The 24,779-nt window shown below is 50.2% G+C and overlaps 1 protein-coding gene across 1 annotated transcript; it reads left to right on the top strand.

Moving 5' to 3' along the window:
* Positions 1-502: 502 nt before the first annotated feature.
* Positions 503-22,947, top strand: glmp (glycosylated lysosomal membrane protein). Its single transcript, XM_063041700.1, has 6 exons — positions 503-614; positions 9,454-9,720; positions 10,676-10,873; positions 12,676-12,894; positions 20,529-20,809; positions 22,776-22,947. Exons 1-6 carry the CDS (start codon positions 510-512, stop codon positions 22,945-22,947), a joined length of 1,242 nt encoding a protein of 413 aa, XP_062897770.1. The 5' UTR covers positions 503-509.
* Positions 22,948-24,779: the final 1,832 nt, after the last annotated feature.

The raw sequence follows: 24,779 nt of genomic DNA, 5'->3' as shown, positions 1-24,779 counted from the left end.
GACTGCTCATTCCATAGCTGCTTCCTGTTGTGAGTAAACAACAGGAATTCTGCAGATGCTGGAAATTCAAGCAACACGCATCAAAGTTGCTGGTGAACGCAGCAGGCCAAGCAGCATTTGTAGGAAGAGGTGCAGTCGACGTTTCAGGCCGAGACCCTTCGTCAGGACTCTCTTTCTCAGGGTAGAAATGTCAAATACTAGAGGGCAGAGCTTTAAGATGTGAGGTGGGGGAATTTTTATTTAACACTGTGGTAGGTGCCTACAACACGCTGCTAGTGGTGGTGCTGGAAGCAGAGAAGATAGTGGATTGGATCATATGCAGACAGATGGGATAAGTTTCATTTGGTATCTCAGTCGCTACAGAGGTTGTGGCCCAAGGGCCTCTTCCTGTACTGTATTGGTCTAACAAGCACCGACTGCAGTGGGTTAAATTGAAAGTTCTCTGGCCGGTCCCTTTAAGAGCGGGAGAGGCGGCGTTGCTACGCTTAGAAGGGGGCGGAAGTCAGCTGATGGGGCATGTTATAGACATGGCGGCAGTATCGTTGCTGCTCTCTTCCTGGCTGCTCGCCTTGAGTTCGGGCTCGCTACTGCGCGATGATTCCTTCCGCAGACAGGTAAAGGGGTCCGGCTGTTTCCACGGTCCACACTGTGCCCACGATGTAAATAGAAAGTTTGTGCCGTGTGACCTGCAGTTCGCAATAATTTAGTACGCCTGCCTGTCCACTCGGGCACCGGTCTCTTTACCAGGGTTGGCGTGAGTCTGTGTCTCCACTTCTACTTTACTACGGAATTCCCCGTTCCTGTGCACCAGGTGCTGGCTCGTTGCTGGATGTGATCCTGTGTGTCCCTGTCGAGGGGAGGTGGGCAGGGAAATGTGAGATACCCAGCGCTGCCACCTGGTAGGGAGATTGGAAGGGCTCTCATTCACTGAGCCAGCATTTATCGCCTGGTCGCCCGGTCGCTCCCTGAGAGGGGGTGATGGTCGTGAGTTGCGGTCCTTGAGGTGTAAATGTTACGGAGGGAGTACCAGGTTTTTGACCCAGTGGCCGTGAGGAACGGCGACGTATTCCCATGTCAGCACTTGGATATAAATACTGAGGCTTTATAAGGTGTTGGTCAGACCGCGCCTGGGGAGTATAGTGAGCAGTTTGGGGCCCCATTTTCAAAGATCTGCTAGCATTGGAGAGGGTCCCAAGGAGGTTCACAAAAATTAATCTTGGGAATGAAAGGGTTAACGTAGGCTGATAACGTCAATATTTTCAATATTTTGAGTTTGACAATCTACATTGCTACATATCTATAGTGGGAGATACATTTAGTGGCCACTTTACACCTCATTAATAATATTTAATCAGTCAATCATGTGGCAGCATCTCAATGCATAGAAGCATGTAGGCATGGTCAAGAGGTTCAGTTGTTGTTCGGACCAAACATCAGAACTGGGAAGTTATTTTCACTGTGGAATGGTTGTTGGTGCCAGATTGGGTGGTTTGAGTATCTCGGAAACTGCTGACCTGGGATTTTCACACACAACAGTCTCTAGAGTTTACAGAGAATTGTGTAAAAAAAAATCCAGTGAGTGGGAACTCTGTGGGTGAAAGCACCTTGTTAATGAGGGAGGTCAGAGGAGAATAGCCAGACTGGTTCAAGCTGGCAGGAAGGCAACGGTAACTCAAACAACCGTGTGTTACAGAAAGCATCTCTGAACACACAACACATCAAACCTTAAAGTGGGTGGGCTACAGCAGCAGAAAACCATGGGCATACACTCAGTGGCCACTTTATTAGGTACAGGAGATACTGAATGTAGTAGCCACTGAATGTATATATCTACAGTGGGAAACATCTGACACATGACACACATTACTAAGTAAACCACACAGAAGTTCTATAAGCTGGGGATAGAGATCCTAGGCACCGAATTAATGTGTCAGGGCTGACCTGCTGAATTTACAACTATCCCAACTAAGTCCAGTACAAGGGGTCACAGTTTGAGGATAAAGGGGAAGCCTTTTAGGACCGAGATTAGGAAAAGCTTCTTCACACAGAGAGTGGTGAATCTGTGGAATTCTCTGCCACAGGAAACAGTTGAGGCCAGTTCATTGGCTATACTTAAGAGGGAGTTAGATATGGCCCTTGTGGCTACGGGGATCAGGGGGTATGGAGGGAAGGCTGGGGCGGGGTTCTGAGTTGGATGATCAGCCATGATCATAATAAATGGCGGTGCAGGCTCGAAGGGCTGAATGGCCTACTCCTGCACCTATTTTCTATGTTTCTATGTTTCTATTGATTAGCTATATCTGTGACCATGTTTGATGTGTTAAGTGACAACATCAGAGTGGTTTGCAAACATCCTTGAACTCGGTCACAATGGTGCAAAACAACTCAGTTCAATGTGGGCTAACCCCATTGTCTAACATTTGGCTGATGCATATGAGGACTTCACTTTGGTAGCACGGTTAGCATAACGCTTTACAGTGCTTAAAAAAGTGCCCCTGGTAGGTAGTGGTTTTTCAAATGCTTTCCAGTGCCACTGAGTCAGTTCAATTCCCATCATTGTCTGTAAGGAGTTTGTATGTTCTCCCTGTGACTCTGTGAATTTCCTCTAGGTGCTCTGGTTTTGACCCACGTTCCCAAGACTTACAGGTTAGGGTTAATTAAACGTTGGACACTTGTGGGCTGCTGCCAGCACACCCTTGGCATCTGTTTGTCATTGACGAAAAAGATGCATTTCATTGCGTATTTCAAGGTACACATGACAAAGCTGGCCTAGTATCTCTAAAACAATAGACCAGTAGCCTGTGCTCTGTAAAAAAAAAGTTGTTTGCAAAGCCGTCCTCCTAATTTCGAACTGATTACTGTGTGAAATTTACATTAGCAACTGAAGACTGGTTCTTGTTTGAAAGAATATCTGCTACATTCACAGAATGTCAAAACTCCCGAGTGATTTCGATGAGGTGGGGATTGAGCTGATGCCAATGGAGATGTTCCATCCTGCCAGTGTGGGGGCGGCAAAGTCTCAGCAGCCTCGAGCAGGAACGAGCAGTGTTCCCCCTCACCTACTGTAAACCCGAGGCCGTCCCAGAGCCTAGGCTTGTGTTGGACACGCATTGCCCCGTTCTCCTGTGGCTCCCTGGCACCACTGGCTCAGGCAGGAGGAAGGGCTTCCATTGTCTTATTTCTGTGGTCGGCATTGGAACGGAACTGAAACGAGGAAGTTTTTTTTTTAATCCACAAAAGTAGTACTGCTGACTAACAGATCAGTGAGATAATGTTAACGCATCAATATCTGGGACCTAACCCCAGTAAAGTCACGGGGTATGGGATCTGGGTAAACCTGGCTGCATGGATTCAGAATCGGCTTGCCCGTGGAAGGCAGAGGGTGGTTGTAGATGGAGCGTGGACACTGGTGACCAGTGATCGTTAAGCTGTGGTGGAGAAAGAGTCTAGAGAACGTAAGAGCTGGGATGGTATGGTAGTGCAGCAGCTGGCGTAACGCTTTTAAGGCGATCTAGGTTCGATTCCCGCTGTTGACTGTAGGGAATTTGTATGTTTTCCTGTGTGTGTGTGTGTGTGTGTCCCCCACATTCCATTGGGTTAGAGTTAGTAAGTTGTGGGCATACTATGTTGGCACTGAAACTTGTAGGCTGCCCCCTGCACGGCCTCAGACTGTAATGGGTGCATTTCACTGTATGTTTTGATGTTTATGTGACATATGAAGCTTATCTCTTGAAAGGCTCCAGGGCGATAAGGGAGGTGAGTACTGACCTTTGGCATGGTGGTAAACAAGACTGAACAAGTGGGCCTTAGCACAGTGATAGGATAATAAGAGAGCAGTTTAGCAGAAGTTGGAAGATTCAGTCTTCATTGCAGCAGGGTGCAAAGTGCCAAGACAAGATAAGATAAGATATCACTTTTCCAGATTACATTGAGCACTGGGAGGACACAATGAACTGAAAATCCAGGAGTGACCCTCAGAAATATTTGTACACACAGGCTAAAGGGTTTGGGTCTCCACCCAAGTGAAGTTCAGGTTTCAAATGTATTAGCTGGTAATTTTTGGGATGTTGGGGTTGTCTGGAATCGCCCTTTGGTACTCTCCTGTGAGAGGGTGGGAGGTGGTTGGGGTTGAACCACTACCTTGAAAGAGTGTGGTCTTTCTGGTGAAGGTGGTGCTGTTGGGGAGGGTGCTCCAGGGTTTAGACCCCGTGTCCGTAAGACATAGTAATGGAATTAGGCCATTTGGTCCATCGAGTCTGCTGCACCATTCCACCATGGCTGATTTATTATCCCTCTCAACCCTATTCTCCTGCCTTCTCCCCGTAACCTTTAACACCCTGACTAACCAAGAACCTACCAAACTCTGCTCTAAATTACCGGATAACTTTGCCTCTACAGCCACCTGAGGCAACAAGTTCCACAGATTCGCCGCCCTCTGGCTAACTAAATTCCTCCATGTGCCGGCACTAGATGGACGCCCTTCTATTCTGAGGCTGCGCTCTCTGGTCCTAGACTCAACCACTACGGGAAAGATACTTTATACTTTATTGTCACCAAACAATTGATACTAGAATGTACAATCATCATAGCGATATTTGATTCTGCGCTTCCCACTCCCTGGATTACAAATTGACAGTAAATATTAAAGGTTTAAAAATCCACTGATCCTCTCCATATCCACCGTATCTAGGTTTTTCAATATTCAGTGGGTTTCAATGAAATCTTGCCTCATTTTCCAAACTCGGGCGAGTGTATGCCCAGAGCCGTCAAACGATGTGATGGTGAAAGAATGGTGAGGTGTTTCTGAGTGGATGTGCGGTCATGATTGCGATCTGGTTAGAGCATAGAGCATTCTGCACAGGGACTGCCACTACGGCTCACCATGTATGTGCCTAATTAAACTGACCCCGGGTCCATACCCCTCCACTCCCTGCCTGTTCACGTTCCCTTACACACCACTATTCTGTTTGCGTCCACCACCCCTGGCTGCACGTTCCAGGTGCCGTGGGGCGGCATGGCGTGGCAGCATAGCAGATGGCACAGTAGCTTTACGGTGCCAGTGATCACCGAAACGTCAGTGCCCAGGAACTGAAAAGCCTACACAAAGTGGTGGATACAGCCCAGTCCATTACAGGCAAAGCCCCCCCCCGCCCCCCCCGCAATGAGCACAAAAATGATAAAGTATGTAAAAGGGTTAATGCATTAGTTAAACAATAGCGGCCTGTTCTTTCTGAGAGGAACTGCTGATGATCAACAGATGTGCTAAGCCATGCTGAGCCATGTTTCTTCTCAGAGTCAGACAGTGTTTCAAGGTCTGTGTTTCTTTGTGCAGTCGTGCGCAGAGATAAGACTACTCCAACCTGTTTGTGTATGAGGCCATTATACCTATTCTGTAATTTGTCTCTCGGTGCTGCAGACATCCCACCTCTCCCGGAAGTTCCGGGGGTCTCCCGCATATTGATAGTGGCTCCCTGATGCCCGCAAATTATATAAAATATCCCGGAAATCAATTTTTTTGAAAGTGAGAGAGCGAGAGAGAGAGAGAGAGAGAGAAAGAAAGAAAACACGCCATGGCAGAGTGTTCCAAAAAAAAATAAAACATATGTCACCCCAGACTACCCTAAAGTGTGCCCCTGCCTAATAGGGGTCAAAAATAATGACAGTGTTGCTCGCTGCACTGTTTGCAACAGTGACTTTTCTATTGCCCATGGTGGGTTAAGTTGGTAAAAGACATGTTGAGGGGAGTTTAACAGGTGTCATTCATTCATTAGCATAGCTAACGTTATTTAAACTAGCTGGCTAGCTGCTAAGGAGCTACTCTATTGCAGACATCCCACCTCTCCCGGAAGTTCCGGGAGTCTCCCACAAATTGATGGTGCTACCTCCCTGAAATGAGTTTTTGCAGGGTGGGATGTCTGGTACTGTCAGGCAATAGGTAAGTCTGACTCCAGCTTGGTATGTGTGGGGTTACCTGAACAACTATATCCATTTTGTAAGGGGAATTGTGAATTAGTTGGTGGACTGTTTGAGTGACTAACTGAGTAAGCCCCGGGTGCTTTGAATAAAGAGTTTGTACTGATATGGTCTCTGAGTGACTTTACCCGGATTTGACTTCCACCCCATCATCAAGGACCCCCACCATCCAGGCCATGCTGTCTTCTCACTGCTACCATTGGGCGGGAGGTGCTGATCCCTTGGGTCCCATTGCCGTTATTACTCCTCAGCCATCAGACTCCTGAACCAGTGTCGACAATCACTCACCTCAACTCTGAACTGATCCCACAACCTTGACTCACTTTCAAGGATTCTACAACTCGTATTCTCAGCACTATTTATATCTTTTATTTGCAAAATTTGTCTTTTGCACATTGGTTGTTTGTCAGTCTTTGCTAATGAATAGTTTTTCATATTTCTTTATTTTCCTGTAAATGCCTGCCAGAAGATGAATCTCGAGGTTGTGTGTGGTACTTTGATAATAAATTTACTTTGACTTTTCGATTTGATTCTGGCCATTATCTGTAAGGAGTGTGTACGTTCTCCCTGTGACCGTGTGAGTTTCCTCCAGATGCTCCGGTTTCCTCCCACAGTCCAACGACACATGGGTCAGGATTGTGACGTGTGGCCAAGTTATGTTGGTGCTGGAAGCCCGGTGACACTTGTGGGCTGCCCCCAGCACAATCCTCGCTGATCTGATTTGATGCAAGTGACACATTTCACTGTATGCTTCAATGCAAATATGATAGATTAAGCTGATCCATCCCTCTTTAAAAACCACTCTGTGTGTAGTGAAACACGGTAGCATGGCGGTGTACTACAGGAGACCCGGCTTCATTTCCTGCCACTGCCTGTAAGGAGTTTGCACGTTCTCCCCGTGACCACGTGGGTTTCCTCCGAGTGCTCCGGTTTCCTCCCACACTCCAAAGATGTACCAGGTGTACAGTTGGTCACTGTAAATTGTCCCGTGATTAGGCTGGGGTTACAGTGTGGCTCAAAGGGCTGGGAGGGTCTGTTCCATATTGTATCTGATAATAAATAATATTATGTAAACTACTGCACTACTTTAAGCTCACCACTCCACTCTCCATAAATCCGTACCCTCTCATTTCTATCCCGTGAAAGTGGTTTTGACTGTCAATGCCTTTCATGATTTTCTAAACTTCTATCAGGTCTCCCTTCAGCCAAAGGCAACACCCAATCTGCCCAATCTCTCCTTACAGCTCATACCCGCTAATCCAGGCACCATACTGGTCACCACCCTGTTACATTGTCAAGCTGGGGAGGGTGCAGAGGAGATCTACGAGGATGCTGCCTTGACTGGAGGGTCTGAGTTATAGGGAGCGGTCCTTTATTCTCCAAATGTCCACGTGCCGCTCATGACTCTGATAACAGTGGGAGAGAAGTTGTCCTGGAATCTGCTGGTCATACCACACCAGATCTTCCTTCCTTGTGCACAGGAGAATGAGGGGTGATGTCACAGAGTTTTATACATTCATGAGGAGTATGGATAAGGAGGATGGTCGGAGTCTTTTCTCCAGGGTCGGGGAGTTGAAAACGATATATAAGATGAGAAAGATTTCAAAGAGCCCTGAGAGATAAATTCTTTACACCAGAGCTGTCAGGGGAAGTGGTCAAGGTGGGTATAATTACAACATTTAAGAGGCATTCAGACAGGTACATGGAGGGGGAGGGGCTTGCAGGTTTATGGGCCAAACACAGGCAACAGGGATGAGCAGGGAGAACTATTTCTGTGCTGTATTGGCCTCTGACACAAGAATCTCTTTTGCGCTTTTTCCACATCCTTCCTGTGATGGGGAGATCAGAACTGCGCACAGTACTCCCAAGTGCAGCAATATTCTATTGCATCAGGGCCTCCTGACTCTTGTACCCACAGTCCCACCTTCAATGTCCGATCTAGTCACGTTGCCACTTCCAGGGGCCGCGGCCCTGGACCCCGAGGTTCGTCCGTACCTGTCCGCTCCCGCGTGTCTGCTGCCTTTGCGAGATTGGGCTGCGCTCTCAGAGTGGGGTGGGGTGAGCAACTCCCGCACAACCTGGGGTAACCGTAGGCGGAAGGTGAGCTGATCAGCTGCCGGTTCTCTGTCTGACGTGGGGCAATGGAGTTGGCGATAGATTTGTATCCCATTGACTGGCCTGACGTTCTCCTCCCAGTGTTTGAACTGCAGGTTGTGCAGTGGGCTTGGCTGGATTTGGAGAGGCTTCCTCTCTACACCCATGACTGTGTGGCTAGGCACCGCTCAAGCACCGATTATAAATTTGCCAGTGACACAATGATTGTCGGCAGAAATTCAGATGGTGATGAAGATGTGTACAGGAGCAATATAGCTCGGCTGCTTGAGCAGTGTGACAGCAACTCATTGTCAGTGAGACCAAGGAATTGCTTGTGGACTTCACAAAGGGGTCAGTCGAGGGAACAGACACCAGTCCTTGTTGAAGGATCAGCAGTGGAAAGAGGGAGCAGCTTCAAGCTTCTGGGTGTCAACGTCTTTGAAGATCTATCGTGGGCCCAACATACTGATGCAATTACGAAGAAAGCTCACTGGTGGTTATATATCATTTGGAGTTTGAGGAGGTATGTCACTAAAGACTCTAGGAAATGTCTGTAGATGTACCATGGAGAGCATTCTAACTGGTCGCGTCACTGGTTTGCAGCGCTTGGAGCTCATGGCAGGGAGAGTTTCTCCCTTCTACCGTCTGCGTGAGATGATGGGGCTATCGGGACTTGAGACTGTTTTTTTAACTGTGCCCATGGTCTGCTCTTTATCAAATTACGGTATTGCTTTGCAGTGTTGTAACTATATGTTATAATTACGTGGTTTTGTCAGTTTTTGTCTTGGTTTGTCCTGTGTTTCTGTGATATCTTTCTGAAGGAACATTGTATCATTTTTTTAATGCATGCATTTCTAAATGACAATAAACGAGGACTGAGTGTCCTCATGATCTAATCTAATCTAATCTGGTATGGAGGGGCCATTGCACAGGATTGGAAGAATCTGCAGAAAGTTGTAAACTCGGCCAACTCCAACTCAAGCTTGCCCAGCATCGAAGACATCTTCAAGGGGCAATGCCTCAAAAGGGTGGCACCCGTCATTGAAGACCCTCATCACCCAGGACGTGGCCTCTTCTCGTAGCTACCATCAAGGAGGAGGTACGGGAGTGTGAAGATACACACGCAATGATTCAGGAACAGCTTCTTCCCCCTGCCATCAGATTTCTGAATGGACAACAAACCCATGAACACAGTCTCCCTATTTTGCACTATAATTATTTATTTTTAATTGTAAGCTATAGTATTTTATTGCACTATTATTTATTTTTAAAATGTATTCTTTTTGTAACTTTTTAAAATATCTTGCACTGTACTGGTACCACAAATTAACAAGTTTCGTGACGTACGTCAGTGCTGATAAACTTGATTCTGACTGTTTCCCACAGGTCACCTTCGAGTACAATCCCGGACGGAACGGTTCCATGCCAGCAGCCCCCAACGTGCTCCACATCCGGGCCCTGGGTCCCACCGACACCATCCACTACCTTTGGAGCTCACTCGGAGCCCCCACCGTCCTGCAGGTCTATAGCAGAAGCCCCAACAGCACCCTGCACATCGACTGGAGCCGGCTGCAGCTCCCAGACCCCGCCGACGCCATCCGCATCGAGCCCGCTGAGGCCGTGGTCTACTCCACTGCTGTCATCTTCTCCCGGGTGAGTGGCAGGAGGCAGCTGGAGACCCTCGACCCTGCTCGGGATTTCGATCAAATGAGGGAGCTCTCTGTTAATGTGACCCTTTCACCAACGGGACGTCCCAGCGTCTGTAGACCATAGAAGATAGAACATTACACCACAGCTCAGGCCATGTGGCCCACGAAGTTGTACCTGTTCTAGGATCACTCTAACCCTTCCCTCCCACGGAGCCATCCAGTTTTCTATCATCCATGTTCCTATCTTAAGAGTTTCTTAAATGCCCCTAATGTATCTGCCTTTACCACCACCCTGGCAAGGTGTTTTATCAATTGCCTCTGACATCCCTCCCTATTGTTCCCTCCAGACATTTCTAAAACAGTGCTCCTTTGTATTAGGCATTTCTGCTCTGCGGGGAAGATTCACAGATGAGCAGGTGTGAGAGGGGAACCAGACTGTGGAATGGAAATTGAGAGAAGCGGGAGGTGGGGGAGAAATGATCGGAGGCTGGGGAAATTGATGTTGCCACCATCGGGTTGGGCGCTATCCTGACAGAGTACGAGAGGTGGTGCTCCTACAGTCTAAGTTTGGCCTCATCGTGGCCGTAGAGAATTCCATGTGAGAATGGGAATGGGAAGTAGGATTGAAATGGTTGGCCACTGGGAAATCTTGTCTTTGGCAGCAGCCAGAGTGTAGGTTCTTGAGGAAACAGTCAGAGTCCCCCTCCCCCAGTCTGCGTAGGGTCTCACTGATGTGGAAGCGGTGAGGGGGGGTTCTGCCTTCAGACCCCCTGCTCCCTGGATCTGGCTGAGGGCTCAGGAGCCCAGACTGTCCTGCATCGGCCAGAGAGGAGGGGTTTGGTGTGGCGGGGGGGGAGAGGACCCTCCTGGGGAGCGGGCCTGCGCTACGCACGAGGTTTCGGGAAGGGGTTGCGCGACGGATGGAATCGGCCGCGGTGAAACCTTCCTCTGTCCACCAGCTCCTGGAGTACGAGGACGTGAACGACACTGCCGATCTGTCCCAGGCACCGGCCGACAAAATCTACCCCCCCTACCAGCTGGAGGACTTCACCTGGGAGGACGCCAACGCCACGCTGAACCAGACTGCGCTGACTGCGCAGCTCCAGGGCCGCAACGCATCTGGGACTCCCTTCGCCAACGGCAGCATCATCTTCCGGGTAGGTGGGCTGGCATCCCGCAGGGGTGTGGAGGGTGGGGACATCGGGGGGGGGGAGTCTGGTACCCTTCCCCTTCTCCCTCTCCATAACCCCCCCCCCTTCTCTTGCACTACCTCCCCACCACTTCCCTTTGAACCCAGGAGTGTGACTGGACTACCTGACAGGCGGACAGACTGCAGTTTGTGTGGCTTCAGAGCTGCGTGTCAGACATGCCTGCAAGCGGCAACGGGGTCTCACGGGGGACTGCAATGGCTCCCTTCCTGTTGAACCTGAATACCTCAGACTTTAGACACAACACTGAGTCATGTCATCTGCAGAAACTTGCTGGTGACTTAACAATAGTTGCACTTGGTGACGCAGACTCCGGAGCGAAGGTTCCCGAGTTCGAATCCGAGCCGGGTTGAGTGTTGAGCTAGCAACAAGAATAGCTTGCTACAGAAATGCTGTCAACAAAGACAGTTCCCCGATAACTCCACTGCCAAGTTAAGGGCTATGCTGCTTCTTCTTCTTAACAATAGTTGGGTGTATAAAGAGAGGATGGGAGGATGAAGGACTTTGTTAAATGGTGCAAGCTGAATCATCTGCAGTAAGACAAAGGAGACAGTGATGGACTTTAGGAAGACTAAGCCTCCACTACTCTCTGTTACTGTTGACGGTGAGGACGTGGATGTGTTGAGGACCTACAAGTACCCGGGGTGCACCTCGATGACAGATTTGAGTGGAGCACCAACACAGAGGCTGTGTACAAGAAGGGTCAGAGTTGCCTCTACTTCCTGAGGAGACTGAGGGTCCTTTGGAATATGCAGACCTCTCCTTCATGTGTTCTACCAGTCTGTTGCTAGTACAATTGTCTATGTGGTGGTGTGCTGGGGCAATGGGTGATGCCAAGAGGCTCATTAAACTGATTAGAAAGGCTGGCTCTGTTATAGGCGTCAAACTGAAGTCAAACAAAGGGCCATCTGGAAAATCCTGGCAATTCTGGACAATGTTTCTCACCCCCTAAAGTATCTCTAAAATATCGATCTAGAGGGAACTTCACTCCATGCCTGACTCAAGAGTGTGTGATGAGTTGGTGCAGAGGGAATTTCACTCTGTGTCCGACCCCAGGTGTGTGTGATGGGATGCTGTGAAGGTAACTTCACTCTGTCTGACTCTGGGAGTGTGTGGTAGAATGGTGTTGAGAGAGTTTCACTCCGTGCCTGACCCCGGGAGTGTGTGATGGGACGATGTAGTGGGAGCTTCACTCTGTGTCTGACCCTGGGAGAGTGTGATGTGATAGTGTAGATGGAACTTCACTCTGTATCTAACCCCAGGAGTGCGTGATGGGATGGTGTAGAGGGAGCTTCACTCTGTGTCTGATCCCGGGAGTGTGTGATGAGACAGTGTAGAGGGAGCTTCACTCTGTGTCTGATCCCGGGAGTGTGTGATGGGACAGTGTAGAGGGAGCTTCACTCTGTGTCTGACCCCGGGAGTGTGTGATGGGACGGTGTAGAGGGAGCCTCACTCTGTGTCTGACGCCGGGAGTGTGTGATGAGACAGTGTAGAGGGAGCTTCACTCTGTGTCTGACCCCGGGAGTGTGTGATGGGACTGTGTAGAGGGAGTTTCACTGTGTCTGACCCCGGGAGTGTGTGATGGGACGGTGTGGAGGGAGCTTCACTCTGTGTCTGATCCGGGGAATGTGTGATGGGACAGTGTGGAGGGAGCTTCGCTCTGTGTCTGACCCTGGGAATGTGTGATGGGATGGTGTGAGGATGCTAATTGCTCCATGTTCTGCTTCCGGCTGACCCTTGTTTCTCATCAGATTACAGCATTCGAGGGTTCTGGCCGTGATGCTGACCTCCCTCGTCTCTTCCACACGGCCAACACCTCGAAGCTGGAGTTCGTCATTGAGGGGTTGCGGCCACGAGGCAACAAGTCACGGTTTGGCCTGGAGCTGATGGTGCTGGAGGAGGAAGGGACCCAGCGGTCAATGAAGGTCAGCAGAACCATCGACGACGAATACACGCCCAGCATTTTCAAGGTACGCATGGGGCAGCTCCATCCCCAGGGACGTGTCCAGGGTCGGGTAGTGGACAGTATCTTATTCCTCCTTTCTCCCTCAGTGTTGTTGAACCTCTATCAGCCCAGTGTATAAACTTCATTTTCGGACCTTGAATCCTACATAAAGGTACAATAACAAGGGATTGTTATCATGGGTGACGTCAACTTCCCTACAGTAGACTGGGGTCTCTTTAGAAACATAGAAAACCTTACAGCACAATACAGGCCCTTCAGCCCACAATGCTGTGCCGAACATGTCCCTACCTGAGACACGTAGCCTTATATTTTTCTAAGCTCCGTGTACCTATCCAGGAGTCTCTTAAAAGACCCTATCGTATCTGCCTCTACCACCATCGCCAACAGCCCATTCCACACACTCACCACTCTGTGTAAAAAAAAGTTGCCCCTGACATCTCCTCTGTACCTACTCCCGAGCACCTTAAAACTGTGCCTCTCGTGTCAGCGATTTCAGCCCTGGGGAAAGCAAGGATGTTATGTTGAGGCTGTATGAAGCACTGGTGAGGCCTCACGTGGCGTGTTGTGAGCAGTTCTCAGCCCATTATCTTAGAAAGGCCGTGCTGACATTGGAGAGAGTTTGAGGTGCTTCACGGAAATGATTCTGGGATTGAAAGGCTCGTCATATGAGGAGCGTTTGGTGGCTCTGGGAGTTGCACCTCCCTCTGCAACTGGATCCTAGACTTCCTGACTGGGAGACCTCAGTCAGTCCAGCTCGGGAGCAGCATCTCCAACACCATCACACTGAGCACGGGAGCCCCCCAGGGCTGTGTGCTCAGTCCACTGCTGTTCACTCTGCTGACCCACGACTGTGCTGCAACACACAGCTCGAACCACAGCATCAAGTTCGCCGATGACACGACCGTGGTGGGTCTCATCAGCAAGAACGATGAGTCAGCATACAGAGAGGAGGTGCAGTGGCTAACGGACTGGTGCAGAGCCAACAACCTGTCTCTGAATGTGAACAAAACAAAAGAGATGGTTTTTCACTTCAGGAGGACACGGAGCGACCGCTCTCTGCTGAACATCGACGACTCCTCCGTAGAGATCGTTAAGAGCACCAAATTTCTTGGTGTTCACCTGGCAGAGAACCTCACCTGGTCCCTCAACACCAGCTCCATAGCAAAGAAAGCCCAGCAGTGTCTCTACTTTCTGCGAAGGCTGAGAAAAGTCCATCTCCCACCCCCCATCCTCACCACATTCTACAGAGGTTGTATTGAGAGCATCCTGAGCAGCTGCATCACGGCCTGGTTCTGGAATTGTGCCAACTCGGATCGCAAGACCCTGCGCGGATAGTGAGGTCAGCTGAGAAGATCATCGGGGTCTCTCTTCCAGTTATTACAGACATTAACACCACACGCTGCATGCACAAAGCAAACAGCATTGTGAAGGACCCCACGCATCCCTCATACAAACTCTTCTCCCTCCTGCCATCTGGCAAAAGGCACCGAAGTATTCGGGCTCTCACAACCGGAGTGTGTAGCAGTTTCTTCCCCCAAACCATCAGACTCCACAATACCCAGAGCCTGGACTGACATCTACCTCATTTATTATTATATTGTAATTTGTCCTCTGCTGTGCCTATAGTCTTGTTTATTATTTATTGTACTGCCCTGCACTGTTTTGTGCACTTTGTGTAGTCCTGTGTAGGTCTGTAGTCTAGTGTAGTTTATTTCATGTAGCACCAGGGTCCTGGAGGAACACTGTTTCGTTTTTACTGTGTACAGGACCAGCAGTTTATGGTCAAAATGACAATAAAAAGCCACTTGACTTGACTTGACTTGAAAGGCTTGTCACACGAGGAGCGTTTGATGCAGGAGTGTTTTTATTTATTTAAAGATACAGCGTGGGACAGGCCCTTCTGCCCTTTTGAGCTGCACTGCCCAGATTTAACTCCAGCCCAATCACAGGACAATTTATAATGACCAATGAATCTACTAGCCGATGTGTCTTTGGACTATGGGAGGAAACCGGAGCATCTGGAGGAAACTCACACGGGGAGGAGCGTGCAGTCTTGCTTACAGACGAACCTGTAATTGAACTCTGAGCTGTGATGGCGGTCGTGCTAACCACTACCTGCACTACCATGGCCATTTCGACGGGGCAACATTTGTTAGGTGCTTCAAGGAGTGTTTCCAAATCAATGTATAGATCAGCGGTCCCCAACCACCGGGCCGCAAAGCATGTGCTACCGGGCGGTGAGGAAACGATATGAGTCAGCTGCACCTTTCCTCATTCCCTGTCATGCACTGTTGAACTTGAACACAGGGTTGCCAACTGTCCTGTATTTGCCGGGACATCCCGTACATTGGGCTAAATTGGTTTGTCCCATACGGGATGGCCCTTGTCCCGCATTTCCCCCACTAAGGTAGAGCATTCCTATGAAACATTTCGTGCCAAAATGGCGTAAAGCGAAGAAGCAATTACCATTAATTTATATGGGAAAAATTTTTGAGCGTTCCCAGACCCAAAAAAACCTACCAAATCATACCAAGTAACACATAAAACCGAAAATAACATTAACATATAGTAAAAGCAGGAATGATATGATAAATACACAGCCTATATAAAGTAGAAATAATGTATGTACAGTGTAGTTGGGAAGATGAAGGCAAAACTGATTTGTGGGGAAAAATATCGGCACGTACGTGCATGCTCATATCATATGCGCACGTCACACATGCGCACACAGGTGCCCGCGCAAGGCTTCATGGTCATGGTAGTCTTTCCTGGGGTAAAGTGTCCCGGGATTTGACTGCTACTTGTTCCTTATTTGGGAGTGAGAAAGTTGGCAACCCTAACTGTAAAATACATGTTGAGGTGAGTTTAACCCTACTTGAACACCCCCCTCCCCCACCCCCAGGCCGGCCGGTCCGCAAGAATATTGTCAATATTAAACCGGTCCGCGGTGCAAAAGAGGTTGGGGACCCCTGGTATAGATTATTCACTCAGTGGCTTCTTTATCAGGTTCAGGAATGAAACCTGTTGTGGTCTTCTGCTGCTGTATCTACTTAAGGTTTGACGTGTTGTGCATTCAGAGACGCTCCTCTGCACACCACCGTTGTAACATGTGGCTATTTGAGTTACTGTCGCCTTCCTGTCAGCTTGAACCAGTCTGGCCATTCTCCTCTGACCTCTCACAAGGTGTTTTCATCCACGGAACTGCCCCTCACTGGGTGTTTTTTTCTGTTTATCACACCATCCTCTGTAAACGCTACAGACTGTTGTGTGTGAAAATCCCAGGAGATCAGCAGTTTCTGAGATACTCAAACCACCCCGTCTGGCACCAACTATCATTCCATGGTCAAAGTCACTTGCCATTTCTGATGTTTGGTCAGGACAACAACTGAATCTCTTGACCATGTCTGCATGCTTGTATACATTTCATCACAGCTGATGTGTTTTCCCCCTCATCTGCTCATAACCTGACCAATCAAGAATCTATCAATCTCTGTCCTAAATATACATAAATGACTGGGCCTCTACGGTTGCCTGTGGCAAAGAATTCTACAGATTCACCACCCCCTGGCTAAAGAAATTCCTCCTCATCTCCGTTCTAAAAGGACACCCCTCAATTTTGAGGCTGTGTCCTCTGGTCTTAGACTCTCTCACCACAGGAAACATCCTCTCTACATCCACCCCATCAAGGCCTTTTACCATTCACTGAGGTCACTCCCACTCCTTCTGAATTCCAGTTAGTAGAGCCCCAGAGCCATCAAACACTGCTTGTACCATGAGCCTTTCAATCCCGGAATCATTTTCCTGAAACTCCTCAAACCCTCTCCAATGTCAGCACCGCCTTTCTAAGATAATGGCCCCAAAACTGCTCACAATACTCCAAGTGAGGCCTCACCATTTCTTTATACAGCCTCAACATAACATCCTTGCTTTTATATTCTACGCCTCTAGAAATGAATGCTAACATTGCATTCGCCTTCCTCACCACAGACTCACCCTGCAAACTAACCTTTAGGGAATCCTGCACAAGGACTCCCAAGTCTCTTTACACCTCAGATTTTTTAATTTTCTCCCCATTTATAAAATCCAGTACCCATACGCTTCCTGGTACTGAATTCCATCCGCCACTTTGTCCATTCTCCCAGTCCTGCAGACTCCCTTCTTCCTCAACACTACCTGTCCCACCTTTGTGTCATTCACAAACTTGGCCACAAACTCATCAAAATCATTGATGTACAATGTAAAAAGAATCAGTCCCAACACCAACCCCTGAGGCACACCACTGGGCTTGGGCAGCTAATGAGAAAAGGCTCCCTTTATTCCCACTCTTTGCCTTCTGCCAATCAGCCAATGCTCTATCCATGCTAGTACATCTCCTGTAAAATCATGGACCCTTAACTTGTCAGGTAGCCTCAAGTGTGGCAGCTTGTGCAAACCCTTCTGAAAATCCAACTACATAACATCCACTAATTTTTCTGTCTTTTGTCTGCCCTGCTGTTACTTCCTCAAAGAATTCTATCAGATTTATTAGGTAAGATTTTCCCTGAAGGAAACCATGCTGACTATGGCCTATTTCATCATGTGCCTGCAAGTACCCCAAAACCACATCCTCAACAATCAACTCCAACATCTTCTCGATCGCTGATGTCAGGCTAACTAGCCTATAATTTCCTTTCTTCTGCCTCTCTCCCTTCTTGAAGAGTGGAGTGACATTTGCAGTTTTCCAGTCTTCCTGAACCATTCCAGAAACTGGCAATAACTTGAAAGATCATTACTAATGCCTCCACACTCTTCAGCCAACTCTGGGGTGTACACTATCTGGTCCAGGTAACTTATCTACCTTCAGATCTTTCACCCAAACACCTCCTCCCTATTAATGGCAACTTCACTCTCAAGCTTTCTGCACACTGCTAGTGTCTTCCACAGTGAAGACTTACTCCGTTCATCCACCATTTCCTTGTCCCCCAATACTACCTCTCCAGCATCGTTTTCCAGTGCTGCTATATCTGCTTTTGCCTCGCTTTCACTCTATATCTGAAAAAAAAACATTTGGTATCCCCTTTGATATCGTTGGCTAACTCAGCTTCTCATTTCATCTTGTTGCTTCTTTTGCTGCATTCTTTTGGTTTTTAAGAGCCTCCCAATCCTCTAACTTCCCACTAATTTTTGCTCTATTATATACCCTCTCTTTTGCTTTTCTGTTGGCTTCGACTTCCCTTGGCAGCCACAGTTGTATCCTCCTGCCTTTAGAATACTTCTTCCTCTTTGGGATGTTTCTATATCCCAAATTGCTCCCAGGAATTCTGCTGTCATCTTTGCTACTTCCCCTTTCCAATCAATTTTCCCCTGTTTCTTTCTCATACCTGTATAATTCCCTTTACCCCACAGTAATACAGATACATCTGACTTTGGTTTCTCCCTCTCAAATTGCAGGGGTGAATTCTGCAACACCCAGTCCAGAATAGCTGATCCCCTCATGGGCTCAACCACAGGCTACCGTAAAAAAAAACAAATTCTGACTTGGTCCAACCAAGCAGAGTCCACTGCCTAGAAGACCCACCAGTGCCTTTACTTTCTGAGAAAGCTAAAGAAATTTGGCCTGTCCCCTAAAACCCTCACTAATTTTTATAAGTACACCGTAGAAAGCATTCTTCTAAGGTGCATAACAACCTGGTATGGAAGTTGTCCTGTCCAAGACCGGAAGAAGCTGCAGAAGATCGTGAACACAGCCCAGCACATCACACAAACCAATCTTCCGTCCGTGGACTCACTTTACACCACACGCTGTCGGAGCAGTGCTGCCAGGATAATCAAGGACACGACCCACCCAGCCAACAGTCTTTTTGTTCCTCTTCCCTCCGGGAGAAGGCTCAGGAGCTTGAAGACTTGTACAGCCAGATTTGGGAACAGCTTCTTTCCAACTGTGATAAGACTGCTGAACGGATCCTGACCCGGATCTGGGCCGTACCCTCCAGACCTGCCTCTCGGTTTTTTTGCACTACCTTACTTTCCCTTTTCTATTTTCTATTTATGATTTATAATTTAAATTTTTAATATTTACTATCAATTTGTACTCCAGGGAGCGGGAAGTGCAGAATCAAATATTGCTGTGATGATTGTACGCTCTAGTATCAATTGTTTGGCGACAATAAAGTATAAAATTTATATCCCTTCTCTCTTTCTCGGGATCCAAAGTCAGCACCAACCTGATTTTCCCAATCTACCTGCATATTGAAATCCCCCGTGACAATCGTAACATTGCCCTTTTGGCGTGTGCTTTCTATCTCAGTTCATAATTTGTAGCCCACATCCTTGTTACTGTTCAGAGGCCTGTATCTAATTCCCGTCATGGTCTTTTTACCTTTGCAGTTTGTTAAGTCTAACCAGGGATTTTCTATTTTCTGATCCTGCGTTACCTCTTTCTAAGGATTTCATTTCATTTTTTACCAACAGAGCCACACCACTTCCTCTGCCTACCCACCTGTCCTTTCGAGCGATGTGTGTCCTTGGATGCACCCAACCATAATCTTCTCTCAGCCATGATTCAGTGATGCCCAGTACATCACACCTGCCAATCTCTAACTGAGCTACCTTATTCCGTGTGCCCTGTGCATTCAAATTGAACGCCGTCTGTCCTGTGTTCACCCTTCTTGATTTTGTCCGCATTTTACGTTGCAACTCATCCTGTTGACCGCAATCTTGCCCGTTCATCTGATGGAATCTACTCGCTTCGTACTGCGCCCACTTCCTCCGGTTCCAGGCATAAATTCTGTACTTTGCCCTCGAGTGGACTTACCCTCGTGTTTGGAACCGGAATTTCAGTACGTGGGCCTGCAGGTCTGGGGGTGTTGAGGAGGCTATGGAGAGGAGACCCACCACAACGTGGCCTGGACCAGGAAGCACGAGCAGTGAGCTGCCTGGGGATCCTCTTTAATCCTTCCTACCCAGAGGCATTTCTGACCCTCCTGGGGGTGGGGGAGAACAGATCTTGGTGTGGGAGGGTCCACAGACTGGGGAAGTGTCTGCGGAGTTGGATTTTGCTGAGGGAGTCGGTAGGAGAGGTCTCTTCACCCTGGACCGGGTTTCGGGTGGTGAGGGGAACCCCCCCACCTATCTCACACCAGGTTTCAGGTAAGAGAGGCTCCCTCAACCTGGGACAGGTTCACTGGGAGGGGGGAGGGGGGTTCCTGGTGTAGGACAGGTGGGGGTCTCTGCCGTTCCTTTCGATTCATCGGCTTGCTCTCCATATTGCAGTGCCCTGGCCTGCGTATCCACTGATCGGAGGCAACAGGGCACAGCGTTCGTGGTCGATCCCGGCCAGCGGAAACTTACAAACAGAAGTTATTTCAGAGAGGTTCTCTCAGACCGGGTTGCCGGGTGGGGGGAGGTGTTGGGATTTTGGAGGGAGGGGTGCTAGGTGAACCCTCACTCTCTCTGTGCCTGGGGCCAGCTTCAGTGGAGGGGTGTGATCTTGATGGGTCAGTGGGGTGGGAGGTAACAGATGGACTGTGCCTGGGCCAGGTTTGGTGGTGGTGGTGGGGGCTGTCTGATTTCAGGGTGTTTTTTTTGGTGGGGAGATTTTGGAGCGGGGTGAGAGGTGACTAAGAGGCTGACGGACCCCTCCTCTCTCTCTTTCCCCAGGTGAGCGAGCTGGTGGGGGCTCCGGAGAACGGCAGTAGCCAGCGTGGTTTTCTGCAGTGGAAGCCTGTGGCCTATGGCGCTGTCCGGCCCCTGCGTGCTGACTCCATGCAGTCCCGTGACTATGGGCTGCGGACGGGGCATAATCGCAGCCTCCCCACTGCCAGCCTGGCTTTCGCCTTCACCCGGACGGCGCCCACGCGACACACACACCTCTTTGCCCTCAACGTCTCCTTTGGCAGTGCCGGCCAGCAGCTCTACCCCACCCACCACTATATCAGCTGGTGAGTTGGCCTTCTGCGGGGGAGGGGGGTTAGTGAGGGGAGGGGGGGGTTAGTGGGGGGAGGGGTGTTAGCGAGGGAAGGGGGGATTAGCGGTGCAGGATTGGAGATGGGAGGCGGGGTCAGTGGGGGGAGGGGGTCAGTGGGGGGGCGGGATCAGCAAGGGGGCGGCAGGGTCTGCGAGGGGGCGGCGGGATCAGCAAAGGGGCGGAGGGGTCTGCGAGGGGGCGGAGGGGTCTGCGAGGGGAGGCGGGGTCTGCACGGGGAGGCGGGGTCTGCAAGGGGAGGCGGGGTCAGCGAGGGGGAGGTGGGGTCAGCGAGGGGGAGGGGGGTCAGCGGGGGGCGGGATCAACGAGGGGGAGGCGGGGTCAGCGGGGGGAGGTGGGGTCTGTGAGGGGGAGGCGGGGTCAGTGGGGGAGGGGGTCAGTGAGGGGAGGTGGGGTCAGCGAGGGGGAGGGGGTCAGCGAGGGGGAGGCGGGGTCAGTGGGGAGAGGCGGGGTCTGCGAGGGGAGGCGGGGTCAGTGGGGGAGGGGGTCAGCGAGGGGAGGCAGGGTCTGCGAGGGGAGGCAGGGTCAGTGGGGAGAGGTGGGGTCTGCAAGGGGAGGCGGGGTCAGTGGGGGAGGGGGTCAGCGAGGGGAGGCAGGGTCTGCGAGGGGAGGCGGGGTCAGTGAGGGGGAGGTGGGGTCAGTGGGGAGAGGCGGGGTCAGTGGGGGAGGGGGGTCAGTGGGGGAGGCGGGGTCAGCGAGGGGGAGGGGGGTCAGTGAGGGGGAGGCGGGGTCTGCGAGGGGAGGGGGTCAGCGAGGGGAGGCGGGGTCAGTGAGGGGGTGGTGGGATTAGCACAGGGAAGGGTGCTCAGAGCAGTAGGCAGACTAACAGGCAAGGCAATCAGAATCAGGCATATGCCATGAAATTTGTTGTTCCACGGCAGCAGTACATTACAATGCATAAGAATAAAAGCTGTAAATTACAATCAGAAAGATATATAGAAAAGTAAATCTATTAAGTAGCGCTAAAAGGGAGAAGAGCAAAGGTAGTGTTCATGGGTTCATTGTCCATTCAGAAATCTGATGGCGGAGGGGAAGAAGCTGTTCCTGAATTGTTGAGGTTGGGTCTTCAGGCTCCTGTACCTCCTCCTTGATGGTAGCAATGACAAGAGGGCATGTCCTGGGTGATGGGAGCCCTTAATTACGGATGCCACCTTTCTGAGGCATCACCTTTTTGAAGATGCCCTCGATGCTGGGGAGGCCAGTGCCCATGATGGAACTGGCGGAGTTTACAACTTCCTGCAGCTTTTTTTGATCCTGTGCAGCGGCCCCCCCCCCCATACGAGACGGTGATGCAACCAGTCAGACTGCTCTCCACGATACATCAGTAGAAATTTGCAAGTGTTTTGGGTGACATACTAAATCTCCTCCGACTCCTAATGAAATACGGCCACTGTCGTGCCGTCTTTGTAACTGCATTGATATGTTGGGTGGGTGAGGCTTTGGTCACGGTGGTGGGGGAGTTAGCGGGAGGGGAGTATAAACTTGCAGGGTTGGGGGGGTGGTGGGGAAATAAAGAGCCCAGGATGGGTAGTTGAGGAGGTGAGGGTTGAGGGAGTGGGACCTGAGAGTGGGGGTGTCCTGGGGGGGGGGCGTGATAAGAAGCCCAGGATGGGTAGGGGTTTATTTGGAGGAGGTGGGGGATCTGAGGGTAGGGAACTTAGGGAAGAGGGAGTGATAAGGAGTTCAGAGTCGGTGGGGAGTTGAGGGTGAGGTGACATTTGGAGGGGAGGAAGTTTGGAATGGAGGGGAGGGAAGATATTTGTAGAGAGGGTCACAAGGAGGGAGAGGATGGTTATTTGCAAGGGAGGGACAGGACAGGAGAGGACGGTGTGTGTCAGTGCTCACCCTCGGGCCAGTTCACTGGGAGTTGACCACCACATTGCCCTCACCCTTACTGTCCCCCCTCCCTTTCTCCTGTACAGGTCAGTGCTGGTAGGACATGGAGCACCCCCAGAGGACATGTTCTCCGTGTTGGTCATCGCTATCATGGCAGTGGGGTTGGGCCTGCCAGCCGTCCTCCTGCCGGTGGGGGGCGTGTGTGTATGCATCCACCGCTCGAGGCTGTCACCCACGGGATACCAGCCTATCAACTGAGGCACGGACTCTGCTGGGGACTCCAGCTCCGTCTGGGGGCTCTCACCGGAAAGAGCGGACACCCCCGGACCCTCAGTCCCACAGTGCTGGCGATCAGTAGGAGTGTGGGAGAGCACCAGAGCTTCAGTTTGTCTTCAGTAAAATGTTTGTCTTGTTGGGTCTATGGAGGCAGCTTCACTCTGTGTCTGACCCCGGGAGTGTGTGATGGGACAGTGTAGAGGGAGTTTCACTCTGTGTCTGACCCCGGGAGTGTGTGATGGGACAGTGTAGAGGGAGTTTCACTCTGTGTCTGACCCCGGGAGTGTGTGATGGGACAGTGTAGAGGGAGCTTCACTCTGTGCCTGACCCTGGGAGTGTGTGATGGGACGGTGTGGAGGGAGCTTCACTCTGTGTCTGACCCGGGAGTGTGTGATTGGTGAGTGTAGAGGGAGCTTCACTCTGTGTCTGACCATGGGAGTGTGTGATGGGACAGTGCGGAGGGAGCTTCACCCTATGTCTGACCCTGGGAGTGTGTGATTGGTGAGTGTAGAGGGAGCTTCACTCTGTTTCTGACCCTGGGAGTGTGTGATGGGACAGTGTAGAGGGAGCTTCACTCTGTGTCTGACCCTGGGAGTGTGTGATGGGACAGTGTAGAGGGAGCTTCACTCTGTGTCTGACCCCGGGAGTGTGTGATGGGACAGGGTAGAGGGAGCTTCACTCTGTGTCCGACCCCGGGAGTGTGTGATGGGACGGTGTAGAGGGAGCTTCACTCTGTGTCTGACCCTGGGAGTGTGTGATGGGACAGTATGGAGGCAGTTTCACCCTGTGTCTCACCTGTGCTGTGTCTGGCATTGTTGTTCAGTGAATTATTTAAGTGAGAAATGGATTCACTCTGTTTTTCATCTCTGTGGACTTGCTGATAATTAAGTCCTGCTGAAATAGACACCAAATGCACCCTGTGAACGGGGTTCAGATACTGTGGGCTGTGACTGTTCCCCAGGTTCGGTTCCAAACTATTCTAAAGCCACCTTCTCACTGTTCCACGTCTGGCATCTGGACACATCGTCTCCTCAGTGTACCGCATCTGCTGGACACTGTCTTCTAACTGTACCACGTATGGTGTCTGGACACTACGTCTCCTCACTGTACCGCGTCTGCTGTCCAGACACTGTCTTTTCACTGTACCACATCTGGTGTCTGGACACTACATCTCCTCACTGTACCACGTCTGCTGTCTAGACACTGTCTTCTCACTGTACCATGTCTGGTGTCTAAACACTACATCTCAGTGTACCACGTCTGCTGTCTAGACACTGTCTTCTCACTGTACCACGTCTGGTGTCTGGACACTACGTCTCCTCAGTGTACCACGTCTGCTGTCTAGACACTCTTCTAACTGTACCACGTATGGTGTCTGGACGCTATGTCTCCTCAGTGTACCACGTCTGCTGTCTAGACACTGTCTCCTCACTGTACCACGTCTGCTGTCTGGACACTGTCTATTAAATGTTTTTTTTCAGTGAATGTGTGGCCCTTCAGTTTGAGAGTGTTGACCGCGAGACGGATGACTAGCACCTCGCTGGTTTCTGCCTGAGCATCAGCTAGTCGATGGTTCCTCACAGAGCACTGAGCACCACGACACTGGAAGAGGCTTTCTCAGCCCACAGCGCTCTGCAGGCTCGTCATCAAACGGCTCATTAAACGAATGTGCACACTGACCACTTTCTGCTCAATCATGTGTTTCTCTAAGAACCTCTGTTGGAAGGCATTCCAGGCACCCACTACGCCGTGTAAAAAAAACCAGAAAATCCCCTTTGAACTTGCTCCTACTCACTTTAAATGCATGCCTTGTG

This window comes from Mobula hypostoma, chromosome 2 (assembly GCF_963921235.1).
Source record: "Mobula hypostoma chromosome 2, sMobHyp1.1, whole genome shotgun sequence".
Lineage (NCBI taxonomy): Eukaryota > Metazoa > Chordata > Chondrichthyes > Myliobatiformes > Myliobatidae > Mobula > Mobula hypostoma.
Note: the sequence above shows the minus strand (reverse complement) of the source record. Positions and strands in the feature narration are given on the sequence as shown.